The following is a 15,100-nucleotide window of genomic DNA, read 5'->3' on the forward strand; positions in this document are numbered from 1 at the left end:
AAGAACAGCTCAGGAAGATTTTAATTTAACTGAAAGTACAACTTCCAAGAATAAAGGTGTTTTGTTTCTCATATTTCAAGAAAAGCAGTGGCATCCGTAAGGTTGCTTCATCTACATGAGGTGGTGCATTTAAAAAAGGAGGACAGATACATTAATTGGACTTTGGGGAATGGTGATAGTTTTTCTCCTAATGCCCTGACACAAAGGTCATTGGCCAAATTTCTGCAGGGCCTCAAGAGTGAACTCGGCTCTCATAAGGGATTTGCCTCCAAGACTCAGGGTCTCAGGTGACAGGCTACATGACCCTGAAAGACAACACAAGAAAACCAGCTCAGCCAGTGTCTGTCATCTGAGAGATAATGAACCCTTCACTTTTTAACAAGGTGGTAAAACTTCCCTTTTGCAAAGAATAGCATAACATTTTTGTATATGTCAATCAGCCTGTTTTGCACCAACTTGAAAGCAATGAACACAATCTCCATTCCAATGATGATATAAATGGAGAAGAACAGGAAGAAGTTAGGGTGTTCTAAAACAGTATCCCCAAACCCAATGGTGGTCAGCGTGACAAAGCAGAAATAGAAGGCATTCTCAAAATCCAACTGTGTCTCCCAGAAGGGGAGGATGGCAGCTGCACAGGAAATGTAGGCAAAAACAATAAGGGCAATGATAGGGAGAGGGATGTCCAGCCTCTCCACCTGCTGTCCAACTTCATCCAGGTTGCTGATGATGGAGTATGAGAGTCTCCCCAGCACCAGTTCAGGACACGAGTTACTCCTCTCCATGGCTTGTGGGGGAAGTTGCAGTGTGTTCTGTTTCTCTCGCGCATGAGATCTCTCAAACAGCTCCATGCTGCAGCTTGGGCGTGAAGGACATTTGTCAAGTTTGGGGCCTGGAAGCTCTTCAGCACCGATGATGATCTGAGGGACAGCTTCATCTGTGGGCTTGGGTTCTGGTTTTTTCTTGAAGAGAGATTTGGGGCACCACTTGGAGAGGGGGCGGGTAAAGAAAGGGAATTTTCGGAACCGATTATAAGATGTGGATAAGATGGTTGCCAGGATGTCACCTGTGTCCGTGAGAACGAGGAACATCAGGGGGATACCAAAGAGAGCATAGAGCATGCACAAGTACTTGCCAAGCCTGGTGACAGGGTAGATGTAGCCATAGCCTGAAAAAGAAGATGGACTTAGAGTTTGCATCTGGCCCCTTCCCTTTTCCCCCCCAAAAAGCTTTAAAGAGACCTTCTGCCATTTCCCCTCCTTGGCATGACATTTTACACAATGTTTTTGGAAATACTCATCTCAAAGCATTCAGCCACTGGTCTGGCATTAGGCCTACTTTGCTGGGAGGGAAAGGAGTGAAACCCAGCTTCCCTTTAGGATGAGGAGCAACTGATATCCAGGTCTTTGACTTGAAATGTCCTTGGCAGGGGACCAGCACAGGTTTGGGGTGGACAGATTGCCTTTGATTCTGCTCTGGCCATTTCTGACCACCCCCTAAAGGAAGGCCTCAGCTGACCTGGAAGGACAGGATGAATACAAGTGAGAGAGGATGGATGGCTTTGTAATCATATCCAACGCCACTTTTATTCTCTGTGAAGGTGCTGGCTTTTAAGAAGCTGCCCTTGGCCGGGTGTGGTGGTTCATGCCTGTAATCCCAGCGCTTTGGGAGGCCAAGGTGGGCAGATTACCTGAGGTCAGGAGTTGGAGATCAGTCTGGCCAATATGGTGAAACCCCGTCTCTACTAAAAATACAAAAATTAGGCGTGGTGGCGGGCGCCTGTAGTCCCATCTACTCAGGAGGTTGAGGCAGGAGAATCGTTTGAAGCCAGGAGGTGGAGGTTGCAATGAGCTGAGATCTTAAAAAAAAAAAAAAAAAAAAAAAAAGCCACTCCTGTCCTCCATAAGAGGACTGGGCTATTTGTTTCTATGTAAGAGGCACTTATTGTGTCCCCACGGTGTGCTCAGCAGTGTGTATAGTATTAGGAAAAACAGAAAGATGGAAGATGAGTAAAATACAATTGCCCTCAGAGCTATTTGTTGCCTAGCAGATTAGACAAACATGTTCCTAATGAAGCAATTAGCCTCCCAGCATCTAAGTTCTGACTGACCTTGCTTTGAATCCCAGCTCTACTATTTATGATAATATTACTTGACTGCGGCGGGGCACGGTGGCTCAAGTCTGTAATTCCAGCACTTTGGGAGGCCGAGACGGGTGGATCACAAAGTCAGGAGATCGAGACCATCCTGGCTAACACGGTGAAACCCCATCTCTACTAAAAAATACAAAAAATACAGAGCGAGACTCTGTCTCCCAAAAAAAAAAAAAAATTACTTGACTGCTCACATTTTCAGGCTTCATCTGTAAGATGGGGATGACAATGCCTACTTTGCATATTGACTAGCTGGGAGGATTACATGAGGCCCATGCTTGACACACAGTGCACAACTGATAAGTGGTGTCTTCACCCTCCAGACCTTAGCTGCCTAGTGAGCACTTCCTGTGGGCTGGGCGTCAGTCAGCCTTCATAGGGAGGTATTGTTATCACCATTCACAGGTGGGGAAACTGAAGCACAGAGAAACGAAGTAGCTTGCCCGTGAGCATACACGTGATACGCAGTGGAGTTGGGGTCAAATCCACAGGACTCTCAGGTCCCCAACCAGTGCTGTCACCCTCAGGAGCATCCAGGGGCAGGACCATTCAATCAGAGAGAACCCGGCAGCAAAACAAAGGAGGGGATGAGCTGAGGTCTCCATCCCCGTCGGGAGCCCCTCCCCTCCCCTTGCACCGACAGAGGGGCAGGAGCAGACAGACCTCAAACCCCACAGCACGGATGGCTAGATATGCTGGAGCAGGCAAGCATCAATGACTTCAACAAGCAGAAGACAAAACTTTTATATTTAATGCCTGTGTTTAATTTTGATGTCATAAAGGATGATTAATACAGAAAAACCCAGCTCAATTATGTAAATTAATCTGAAGGCAACTCCTCAGCTGGCTAAGCCCCAACTTCCTCCAGAAGTGCAGCTCCCTGTGGCACACTTTGGCCTCGGGCTCTGCCGTCCAAGAGCAGGTGGGTATTCAGGTTGCCCACCCTCACCAGAGTCCCAAGTACGGGAGGGAGCCGTGGCCCTGAAACAGTCTCATCAGTTTGCATCCATCCCAGAGCACTCCATGCCACTCTGGCTGGTTCCACTAGGTACCATTCGATGGCAGTGTCAGTTAACTGTATTTGCATGCATTCATTCATTCATTCATTCATTATTGAGTGCTTACTGCATGCACTGGGGGCATAGCGCTGAGCAAAATGGATATGGGATATGACCCCTCTGAGCCTCTGGTTTGGTAAGAGAGGCAGACATTAATTTTAAAAATCACACTAATGGGTATGGAATTACAAATGGAGATCAATAACAGGAAGTGGAAAAGCAGACCATGAGTGATTAGAACAAAGGCACCTATCCTGGGCTGGGCGCGATGGCTCATGCCTGTAATCCCAGCACTTTGGGGGCCAAGGCTCCTGATCATTTGAGGTCAGGAGTTCAAGACCAGCCTGGCCAACATGGTGAAACCCTGTGTCTACTAAAAATACAAAAATTGGCCAAGTGTGATGGTGCATACCTGTAATCCCAGCTTACTTGGGAGGCTGAGGCACGAGAATCGCTTGAACCCAGGAGGCAGAGGTTGCAGTGAGCTGAGATTGTGCTACTGCACTCCAGCTGGGGTGACAGGGCAAGACCCTGGCTCAAAAGAAAACAAAAAACAACCGCAAGGCATCCATCCTGGATTTGGGCCCAGGAAAGATTTTCCCTGTGAGGGGATTTTTGAGCTGATGTTGGCAGGGGGCCAAGAACTACCCAGGTGAACAGAGAGGAAGCAGCCTGTGCAAAGACCCTATGGCAGGTTTGACAAAGGGCTATCCATACAGCGACAGTGGGGCAACTTGTGTACTGCACATATACCAAGGGGGTGACTGGGAGCTGAAACCTAGCCTCTGTGCACTTACCAAGCTGAGAGCTCAGGGCTCGCGGCACTGGGCTGTGTCTGCCTAGCGAGGGATATGGTTTTCTAATTTTTCACCAAGATGTCACTCTGAGTATAGCTGTCACCCAGGTTTAAGGAACCAAGAGAAGGCCAGTGTGGCCAGTGTACAGGGAGGTAGGGGAGGGGAGCAAGGTGAGGCTGGGAGGTAGGCAGCATCTAACGGCTTCCATGGCAGATGGGGGAGCGCCTTGATCAGTGTGGAAGGCTGAAAAATGACAGCCCCCAAATATAGCCAAGTCTTAATTCCTGGAATCTGTCAGTGCTGCCATATTTGGAAAGTGAGTCTTTGTAGACGTGATTAAGGATCTCGAGATGAGGAAGTTATCCTGGATTGTGTGTGTGGCCCTAGGTATCATTACAAGTGTCCTGATAAGGGAGAGCCTGAGCAAGATATTTTACACACAGAGAAGAGGAGGTAATATGACCTCAGAGGCAGAGACCAGAGTGATGTGGCCATAAGCCAGGGAATGCTGGCAGCCACCAGAAGCTGCCAAGGAAGGGTCCTCCCCTAGAGCCTCAGAGGGAGCATGGCTCTGCCAATACCTTGATTTTTGAAATCAGTAAAACTGATTTCAAACTTCTGGCCTCCAGATCTTGACAGAATAAATTTCTATTGCTTCAAGCCACCGAGTTTGTGGAAATTTATTACAGCAGCCACAGGAAACAAAATCAAGTTTGCATCTTTTTTTTTTTAAGATGGGATCTTGCTCTTTTACCCTGGCTGGAGTGAAGAGGCGTGACCTTGGCTCACTGCAACCTCCACCTCCTGGGTTCAAGCAATTCTCCTGCCTCAACCTCCTGAGTAGCTGGGACTACAGACAGGCGTACCACCATGCCTGGCTAATTTTTGGATTTTTAGTAGAGATAAGGTTTCACCATGTTGGCCAGGCTGGTCTTGAACTCCTGACCTCAAGTGATCTGCCCACCTCAGCCCTGCAAAGTGCTGGGCTTACTACAGGAGTGAGCCACCACTCCTGACTTGGTTCGCATCTTGAAAAGATCATCCTGACTGCATCACAGACAGTAAACTGGAGGGCTTCAGATGGACACAGGAAGATAAGTGGGGAGGCTATGGTTCCTGCCCAGGTGAGAGATGAAGGGGACTGTGGCTAAGGCAGGAGCTGAGAGGAGAGACCTGTAGAGACTGACTAGACAATTTTGGCAGAAATCTCAAGACAGGAGGATGGTTTGGATTGGAGTGTCTGAAAGGAGCTGGGATTTGAGCACAGAGCAGGCACTGTGAATCCACCGGAATCCACTGCTGTCGTTGGTGAAGGTGGGTTTACAGGATTATAAACAAAGCCTTTTTGGCTGCCTCTGGGTGAGATACTTTTGTAATCCAAAATATGCAATATGTCACATTCCTGAAAATGTTTCAAGGAAGCAGGTCTCAGAGAGCACACAACCCCTACAAATGGAATGTATTAACTATCCTAATTACTGAATGCCGAAATGCATAATGGAACTCATTATTTCTTAGAATGCATTCATATATTTTGATACAATCAGTTCACTGTACTTAGCCTGTAAGTACTTAATAGCCCATGCACTTTCCTTTCTAATCCAAGACAGCTGACCCAGTTGAGAATGACTGGGGCTTGACTGACCTCACACCTGTCAGGTATCCTGTTCTTAGCATTAAGGCCAGGTGCATTTCAGATGATCCAGAGATGCAGGGCAGGAAGCAGTATTACCAGAGGGACTTTCAAACACCATTATTGATTTTGGACAGTGCGGAACATTCCCCAACATCCTCTTCCAGTTGTAATTTCTGGGCGGCATGATGTCCTAATTGACTTGTACAATGGGCAGTAGCATGGCCTTCTTGGAATTTAAGCCAAGCTAATGCATTTCCATTAGATCAGTGACTCACAGCCTAGACTTCCACTAGAATCACCTGGAGGGTCCTGGAAAATACTGATGCCTGGGCCTGGTCCCTAGGGATTCTAATCGTTTGGTCTAGGGCAGGGTCCGCACATGGGAGCTTGCAAAAGCTCTGCAGGTGACTCTGACATGCAGCCAGGGCATGCTTCTCAAACATTAGCACACATCAGAATCACATGGAGGACTTTCTAAACTACAGATTGCTGGGCCCCACAACCATGGTGTCTGGCTCAGTAGGTCTAGAATGGCTCCTGAGAATTAATTTGCATTTCTAACAAGTTTCCCAGTGATATCGATGTTACTCAGGGACCACATTTTGACAACGATTGCAATAGATCAGTTCTCAACGGGGGCAATTTTGTCCCCCAGGGGAAATTTGGCAATGCCTGGAGACTTGTGGCTGCCATAATGGGTGGGGACAGTGGGGAAAGTGCTATTGCATCTGGTGGGTGGAGGCCAGAGATGCTGCTCAATATCCTACATTGCACAGGAGCCTCCTCCACAGAGAATTATCCCATGCAAGAGGCTGATAGTGCTGAGGTTGAGAAATCCTGCCTCAGATGCATCTAAGGTTTTTTCGGGTTTGTTTGCTTGTTTGAGACAGACTCTGCCAGAGACAGACTCTGCCATCCAGGCCAACTCTTGCCTCCCAGGCTGGAATGCAGTGGCATGATCATGGCTCACTGCAGCCTCAACCTCCAGGGCTCAAGTGATGCTCCCACCTCAGCCTCCTGAGTAGCAGGGACTACAGGTGCACGTCACCACTCCCAACTGATTTTTTAATTTTTTGTAGAGACGAGGTCTCATTGTATTTCCCAGACTGGTCTCCAACTCTCACCTCATCCTCCCAAAGTGCTGGGATTATAGGCATAAGCCAGGGCACCTGGACCAATCTAAATTCTTGAGGAGGCTGGGCACGGTGGAGCACGCCTATAATCCCAGTGCTTTGAGAGGCCGAGGCAGGTGGATCACCTGAGGTCAGGAGTTCAAGACCAGCCTGGCCAACATGGTGAAACCCTGTTTCTACAAAAATGCAAAAATTAGCCAGGCATGGCCTGGTGTGGTGGCTCATGCCTGTAATCCCAACACTTTTGGAAGGCTGAGGCAGACGGATCACCTGATGTCAGGAGTTCAAGACCACACTGATGGATATGATGAAACCCCATCTCTACTAAAAATACAAAAATTAGCCATGCATGGCATAGTCAGCTACTCGGGAGACTGAGACAGCAAAATTGCTTGAACTCGGGAGGTAGAGATTGCAGTGAGCCGAGATCGCGCCATCGCACTCCAGCCTGGGCAACAAGAGCAAAACTCTGTCTCAAAAAAAAAAAAAAAAAAAAAAATTCCAGGCATGATGGCAGGTGCCTGTAATCCGAGCTACTTGGGAGACTGAGGCAAGAGAATTGCTTGAACCTGGGAGCCTGAGGTGGTAGTGAGCAGAGATGGCACCATTGCACTCCAGCCTGGGCGACAGAGCAAGACCCTGTCTCAAAACAAAAAAAGCTTAAGGAAAACAAAAAGATAAAGTAAACTTAATAGCTTCTAGCCCCTTTGTACAGCACCTCAGCATTTTGGGAGGCCGAGGACGGCAGATCACCTGAGGTCAGGAGTTCGAGACCAGCCTGACCAACATGGCGAAACCCCATCTCTAGTAAAAAATACTAAAATTAGCTGAGTGTGGTGGTGCACACCTGTAATCCCAGCTACTTGGGGGCTGAGACATGAGAATCACTTGAACCAGGGAAGTGGAGGTTGCAGTGAGCCGAGATTGTGCCACTGCACTCCAGTCTGGGTGACCGAAAAAGGCTCCACCTCAAAAAACAAAGCATTCAGGCGAACGGGAGAAACCACATGGGGGCTACTTCTGAAGCTGGGTGCCCAGTTGCCCACACAGCAGCCATTCCCTCCTTTCTTCCCTGCAGACCCACTGCTCCCCGAGCTGATTTAGGGGCAGATCCGATTAGTCTTAGTCATCCTGGTGCTCCAATCCCCCTGCCTGGGACCAGCATAGAGGTGGATGGGAGGCCCAGTGGGAGACTGCCAGGAAGACATCGTCGCTGCTGATGAACCATGCAGAGAGACAGCAGCCCCCCTTTCTGTATAAGACACAGTGATGCTCGGATGGGATGTGGACCTTGGTGGCCTCATGTGGCTCAGTGGGCAGAAGGATGGAGAAAACCTGATGCCCAGTGCCGTGACTGCAAATGGGACATGAGCTGCGTATCAGCCTAGAGCCGTCCTCACACTGGACTTCTGACTTGGAAGGCGACATTCTCCTTGCAGTTTAAGCCAGCTGAGTTGGGTTTTCTGTTCGTCACTGCTGAAGGCATCCTGGCTGCCACTTACATGCATAGCCATCAACCAACCCTGAGAGGCAGGTCTAGAAGTGCTTACGGGTCCCAGTAAAAGGCTCAGAGGGGCGACGTCCCTTGCTGGAGATTGCACAGCTTCGACCCAGGCTGGCCACTGCTACATCCTGACCTTCAGCATGAGGGGCCCCATCCATTCTCTGCAACCCCTGTGGGCCAGGCCCTCCTAGGGATGAGCACTTGCTCTCTTGAAGGGAGGAGAGGGCCCGCAGTCCCTTTTGCCAGCTGTGAGAGGGGCAGGGGCTGAGTGATGGGCCGCGCTCCTGGTGGGGACTCTGACCCAAGGGCTCCGGCCCTGTGGCTGAGGGCAGCTCCATCACCTCCTGTGACCCCTGCCCAGGCAGGGGAGGCTCCTGCCAGGCCTGGTTTGGCCCCTGCAACCTGGCCCCACTGCTGCCCCATCAGAAGGGAAGCTGGGGCTGGGCCAGCCAGCTCAGAGTGAGCCCTTAATCACCAGAGGGACCTTAGTTAACTGCTGACCCAGCGGCATCACACCCCCAGCCCAGGAGGCCTAGCTCTGCTGAAGCATCCCCCACCACTCTCCTGACCATTCTCTGCCCTCCAGCCACAATGGTCATGTCCTCAAAGGGGCCACTAAACCAACATTTTGCCCATAAGGGTGGGGAAGCATCTCCCTCCCAGTTTCTATGTGCCAGGTGCATAGAAAGTTATACATACAGAGAGGGAGCAGGGTGCTGGGTCTAGACCCAAGTGGCTGGGTTCAAACGCACATGAACTGTGTGACTTTTTGAAATTGACGGACCTGCTGGAGTATGGGAACAATAACAGCACCCACCTCATGGTGAGGACTAGAGGAGCTAATCAGCATAAAGGTCTTATAACAGGGCCTGGTGCATCTTCAGTGCAAAAGTCTCGGCCAGTGCAGCTGCTATTTGTAGGTGTGCAATATAGATTTGAGGAAGGGAGGGAAGAAGAGAGGGAGAGGAGGGCCATCTCCACACCCCAATTCCAGTGTCCTTTGCCACCCAGAAGCCCACCCTTCACAGGGCCACCGTGAGGGGGACTGTGGCTTTGCACTTACCCACGGTGCTGAACACTGTGCAGCAGAAAAAGAGCGAGCTCAGGAAGGACCAGTTTGTGGTCCTGTTAAACCACTGAGGCTTCACCTTCTGCAGATGCCCCTGGAGATCCTGTTTCCTATCTTCCACCACTGGAGAAAGACACGACCAAGAATTTGAGGGAAAGGTTCTGCTGGTAAAGACAAGCCCCGCCCCGGTGAAAGGGGGATAGTCTTCCCCAAGGACCAGCAGCCCCCTCGCCTTGTGGTCAGTATCAACACCAAAGCTTGGTGATTGAAGCCCTCCTTTAAAATATTTCTGCAGCCTGGGTCCTGCCTTTGGTCCCCATGGAGATAAGGAGGCCACTTAGCCCTGTGAGAAAAGCACCTAACAGAGAGGCCCATGGGGGGTCCCGCCAGAGCTTAGCCCTGGCATTGCTGTGTAGTCTTTGCCTTTTACTTTTCTGAACCTCCATTTCTTTCTTTTTTTTTTTTTTTTTTTTTTTTTTAGTCAAAAGTCTTGCTCTGCTGCCAGGCTGGAGTGCAGTGGTGTGATCTCGGCTCGCTGCAACCACTGCCTCCCTGGTTCAAGCAATTCTCCTGCCTCAGCCTCCCAAGTAGCTGGGACCACAGGGGTGCACCACCACACCCCTGCCCAGCTAATTTTTGTATTTTTAGTTGGGACGGAATTTCACCATGTTGGCCAGGATGGTCTCAATCTCTTGACCTCGTGATCCGCCTGCCTCGGCCTCCCAAAGTGCTGGGATTACAGGTGCGAGCCACCGCGCCCCGCCTCTTTCATCTTTCAAAGGAAGATAACTTCTGCTCTGCCTCACACAGGGTTCTCAAGTACTAAAAGCAAAAGGCTTTTAGGAAAAGCAAGCTGTTACACAGATGCAAATCATTCCCACTCCTGGAGGTTATTACACTTGATGGAGTTTGCCGGGCATGATGGCTCACGCCTGTAATTCCAACACTTTGGAGGGCTAAGGTGGGCGGATCATTTGAGGTCAGGAGTTCAAGTCCAGTCTTTCAACATGATGAGACCCTGTCTCGACTAAAAATGCAAAAATTAGCCAGGCTTAGTGGCACACGCCTGTGGTCCCAGCTACTTGGGAGGCTGAGGCAGGAGAATCGCTTGAACCTGGGGAGTGGAGGTTGCAGTGAGCCGAGATAGCGCCACTGCACTCCAGCCTGGGTGACAGAGCAAGTCTGTGTCTAGAAAAATAAAAATAAAAACTTGATGGAGTTTGATCATCATACCACCATACTGTGATCTTTGGGCACCAGCTACCTGTGAGTGTCTCCTCCAGGGCTGGGAAAACTTGACTTCCTAAACATGGGTTCCAGGGCTAATAGCAGGGTTGGGAATCCTGGTTTCCCAGAGAGGTTCCTGAATGGCTCAATTGGCCTGGGCAGCCAGTGGACTTTGGGACCCCAGAGGCCACCTGCTAGACTAGTTCAGCCTGAAGAGAATGGCACTGAGCCTGGCATGCAGCAGGAAGTCACTATTCCTTTTAACTGGCACCAGCCTGGGAGTCTATGCACCTCAATTCCAGACCCAGCTCTGACCTTGACAAGTTCTGTAACTGTGGACAAGAGGCTGCTTTCTGAGCCTCAGTTTCCCCATCAGAGAGACAGCCTGAGATGGTGGTGAAAGGTTCAGGCTCTGGAATCCAAATACATGGGGTTAAGTCCCTGGGTCCATTTTTCTAGTTTGCGAACTTAGACAAATTGCTTAACCTCCCAAGGCCTCAATTTCCTAATCTGTAAAAGAGGGACAACTTCTACCCAACATATAGGCTTCTTGTGAGGATTAGGTGAGAGAACGTGTGAAGTGTTTGCCACAGGGTCTACATACAACTAACCCTTATGGAACATTTTAATCTCCAGTGAAAATCGGTACCAAATGGAGTGCGACCAGTTCTGCGTTCCCATACCCTGCTGTGCATTGGAATCACCCGATAAACTTTATTTTTACTTATTTACTTTTGAGACATGACTGGCTCTGTCATCCAGGCTGGAGTGCAATGGCACAATCACAGCTCACTGTAGCCTCAAACTCGCAGGCTCAAGCGATCCTCCTGCCTCAGCCTCCCAAGTAGCTGGGACTACAAGTGCATGCCACTTCATCTGGCTAAGTTTTTAAACTTTTTGTAGAGACAGGGTCTCACCTTGTTGCGCAGGCCTGATTCTCCCACCTTGGCCTCCCAAAATGCTAGGATTACGGGCGTGAGCCACGGTGCTTATCCTGGAAACTTTAAGACTCCCAACCCAGCCCTGGAGATCCTGATTAAGTGGGTTTGGAGAAAAGCCTGGGAATGTGTACTCTAGGCAGTCTCCCTGGGTGATTCTGATGTGTTGCTGGCTTGGAGAGCCTTGAACTTGCTGGTAGTCTAGACCCTGCGATGGTACAGTGTCCCTTTGATAGCAGTTTCCCAGGTTCACTGAGCAGGCTGGCTCCCGTCTGGCAAGGATGCAGGGAGTGGGACCCTCCACAGACAGGGTACTCTGCCTCCCTGGACCAGCCTCTTGTCCCTGGGAGCCACACCTGTTCCCAGAGCAAGGTCGGGGATGTTGAAGGAGCCCCCACACCAGAGTGGGAGGGGAGGAGCTCCCTGCACCCTGTTCTTCTGCTGACTTTGAGTCTGGTTTCATTTGTCTTTCATTTATCTACTCTCCCTTGTTTTATCTTGCTCTGTTGAATATAATAACAAGCTTCCTTTGTGGAACACAGAGTAGAAACAAGTGATAAATACAAAGAAAATGCAATAAGGACACTATAAAGTGCCTTCTGTCTTCCAAGAGCCAGAATGTTCCTTGTCTCTTCTGCTTCTCACAGGGTCCCTGTGACCGCCAGGCCTGAGATTGGGGGTCCCCTTCTCTCCCGCAGACTGAGGCCCAAAGAGAACAAAGCTTTGCCTCCACAGATTGCGGAGCAAGCTGGGAGAGCAGCCGGGAAAAGAGCCAGGACCCCCGCCCCTCCCCCAGGTCTTCTCACAGCACCTCCCCACTCACCTGAGCCAGACAGCAGAAAAGGACTTTAAAACAGGAAATGGGGGTGTGGGGGGCTGGTGCTCCTGCTGGGATTCAAACGCAGTTTGGGTTGTTCCCTAACTTCTCATCCCTGCAAACTGAATCCTGGGTCAGGCAGACATAGTCCTGAGAAGCAGCTTAGCCCCCCAACCCCAGGCCCAGATTTGCTCACCCACACACCCTACCCCACCCCACCCAATTCCCAGTAATCCACCCTCCCCTGAGGCTGCTGGTCTGGATGGGGCTGGGAGCTGAGACACAGGAAGGGGAGCTGGTCTTTCCCGAGTACCTCCTGGGTGCTCAGGGCCTTTCCTGCATTCTTCGCAGCAACCCCAAAAGGTGGTTAGTCTCCCCACTTTTCAAAGAAGAAAACAGAGGTTCAGAAAGCAGTTACTCGCCTAAAGTGCCCAGGCATGAGGAGGATCCAGGCAGGCAGCTCCCAGACCCAGCCTCCTGGAAGGCAGCCCTCTGCTCTCAGGGGACTGCTGCCACCACGGAGAAAAGGCACACCCTGTCCCGGTGAGGCACCTACCTGTTTCACTGCAGTTCAAGATTCTGCAGAGCTCCTCCAAGAACTTCTCAAATTCTCCATCATCTGCTGCCACCAGGACCTGGCCATCCTCAATGGCAGAGAAGAGCACAGCACCCACCAGGGCGTAGGTCACCAGAAAGCAGAGGAAGCAGAGGCCGGGAAAGAGCTTTCCCAGGGCCTCTGGGCAGCATCTCCTGGCCTGGGGGTGCCCGGAGGCCTCCATCCTCCCTGGAGCATGCAGGGCAAGAGTTTCTGGTGGAAGAGGCAGGAGCATCTAAGCCCCGCCAGGAAGATGGGGTAGGAGTGCCCGGAGAACAGCCAGGCTCCAGCGCTAAGTGGATGGTGCGTGTGCTTCCCCAAGGACTCAGGAAGCAGCCGGCAACTCATCATGTTCAGTTCATCCGAACTACTCAGATGGCGCCCTCCCTAGCACCCCAGATTGCTATTGATCCGCTGGGCCGGCCCTGGAGCTGCCTGGAAGGGGCTTTGGGAGGATAGTGTGGTGGTGGTTTTGTGCTTCGTTTAATCTTTTCTATCCCCGAACTGCAGTTTTGAATTGCAGATCCCAAACCTGATCTTTGGCATTTAGTCAAGTGATTCTTTCCTGAGAGCTGCCTGTGACACCACTTGGCTTAGGGTACCTGGTCTCCTGGACAGGTGATAATAGTAGTAACTAATGCGGCCAGAGCTCAGTAGTTTCCAAAGGACCTTTATCCTGTGTGGATCTAATTACTGGTCCCCATGCTTCACTGCCCTGCTGCATACCCCCTCTTGCCGTGGCCTCACGGTGGGCAGAGTACTTCCTTGAACTTGGCTTTACAGCAGGTCATCTCAGTTGCTCCAGCCAGCTGGGCATTAGCAGATGTGATGCAAGCAGGGGCGAGGCCTGTGCTTGTGCATTTGGACTTCCTCAGCTATGCCTTTGTCTGCCATGAGAAAAGGTGCCCCAGCTTTCAATTTTCAGTTCAGAGTAGGCCAGTGTGCAACTTTTTTTGGTCGTCCTGAATCCAGGTTCATCCAACACCAGCTACCTCCACCCCGCACCCTAAGTTTGACCCCAACGAGACTAAAGTCTGAGGTGCACTGGGAATGATGTTGGTGCCATGTCTGTGCTGGCCCCTAAGATCAACCCCCTGTGTCTGTCTCCAAAACACATTGGTAATGACATTGTTAGGGCAACCAGTAACTTGAAGGATCTGAGGATGACAGTGAAACTGACCATTCAGAACAGACAGGCACAGGTTGAGGTAGTACCTTCTGCCTCCGCCCTGATCATCAAAGCCCTCAAGGAACCTCCACGAGACAGAAAGAAACAGAAAAACATTAAGTACAATGAAAATATCATTTCATGAGAATGTCAACATTGCCTAACAGATGCAGCTCCGATATTTAGTTAGGGAACTCTCTGGAACAATTAAAGAGATCCTGGGGACTGCACCGTCTGTGGGCTGCCATGTTGATGGTCACCACCCTCGTGACATCAACAATGATACAGCGGAATGCCCAGCTTGTTAAGCACAAAGGAAAATACTTCAATAAAGGATCATTTGACAACCAGTGGGGGTAAAAAGTGCCTCAGATGGCAGCTGTGGAGATGCAGGCAGGTTTAGATCCCTCTTCCAGAAAGGACTCGCTGTGCAGCTCTGAAGAGCATGGTTCGTGACAGCCCCTTTCGTTCTCTGAGGGTTTGCTACTGGTTTCAAGCCCTCTTCTTGGAGAAGCCTGCGCCTACTGACTAAACAAGGCGGGGACCCAAGGGCCTATTCATTTCTGCCCAATACAGGACTCCTCCAACCTGCAGTCTTTGTTCCAGAGTGGCCCGTTGGTCTACAGAGACCTTGTTAGTCTGCGTTATGATCCAGAGACTTTCCCTGTTCCATCTACTTCCTTCATTTTCATTTTACCAGTCTTCCCAATAAAGCTTTTGCAATCGTGACTCTGTCTTGGTGTCTGCTTCCCAGAGGATCCAACAGTAGTTGGCACCAGAAGTGGTCTGAGAAAGCCTGCTCAAAAAGCTAAGATGGGGGCCGGGCACAGTGACTCGCACCTGTAATCCCAGCACTTTGGGAGGCCGAGGGGAGCGATTGCTTGAGGCCGGGAGTTCAAGACCAGCCTGGCCAACATGGCAAAACCCCATCTCTACTAAAAATGCAAAAACCAGGTGTGGTGGTGCACACCTGTAATTCCAGTTATGTTGGGAGGCTGAGGCACAA

At 50.5% G+C, this 15,100-nt stretch overlaps 1 protein-coding gene across 1 annotated transcript; it reads right to left on the bottom strand.

Annotated features, from left to right (window-relative positions):
* Positions 1-368: 368 nt before the first annotated feature.
* On the bottom strand, positions 369-13,110 carry KCNK18 (potassium channel, two pore domain subfamily K, member 18). The gene is made up of 3 exons (XM_012001115.1): positions 12,888-13,110; positions 9,344-9,472; positions 369-1,168 (listed from the first exon to the last, which is right to left on the bottom strand). The coding sequence occupies exons 1-3, from the start codon at positions 13,108-13,110 to the stop codon at positions 369-371; spliced, it is 1,152 nt and encodes a 383-aa protein (XP_011856505.1).
* Between the last annotated feature and the right edge of the window lie 1,990 nt (positions 13,111-15,100).

The sequence above is a fragment of the Mandrillus leucophaeus genome, unplaced genomic scaffold (genome assembly GCF_000951045.1).
Source record: "Mandrillus leucophaeus isolate KB7577 unplaced genomic scaffold, Mleu.le_1.0 Scaffold65, whole genome shotgun sequence".
Taxonomy (NCBI): domain Eukaryota; kingdom Metazoa; phylum Chordata; class Mammalia; order Primates; family Cercopithecidae; genus Mandrillus; species Mandrillus leucophaeus.

What these genes read in the sequence shown, in the direction of transcription:
- KCNK18 (XM_012001115.1), bottom strand. Translation starts at nt 13,110, where the DNA reads ATGGAGGCCTCCGGGCACCCCCAGGCCAGGAGATGCTGCCCAGAGGCC. An exon ending in CTTGAACTGCAGTGAAACAG is followed by an intron (nt 9,473 to 12,887) that starts GTAGGTGCCTCA and finishes GTCTTTCTCCAG; the next exon opens with TGGTGGAAGATAGGAAACAG. An exon ending in CACAGTGTTCAGCACCGTGG is followed by an intron (nt 1,169 to 9,343) that starts GTAAGTGCAAAG and finishes CTTCTTTTTCAG; the next exon opens with GCTATGGCTACATCTACCCT.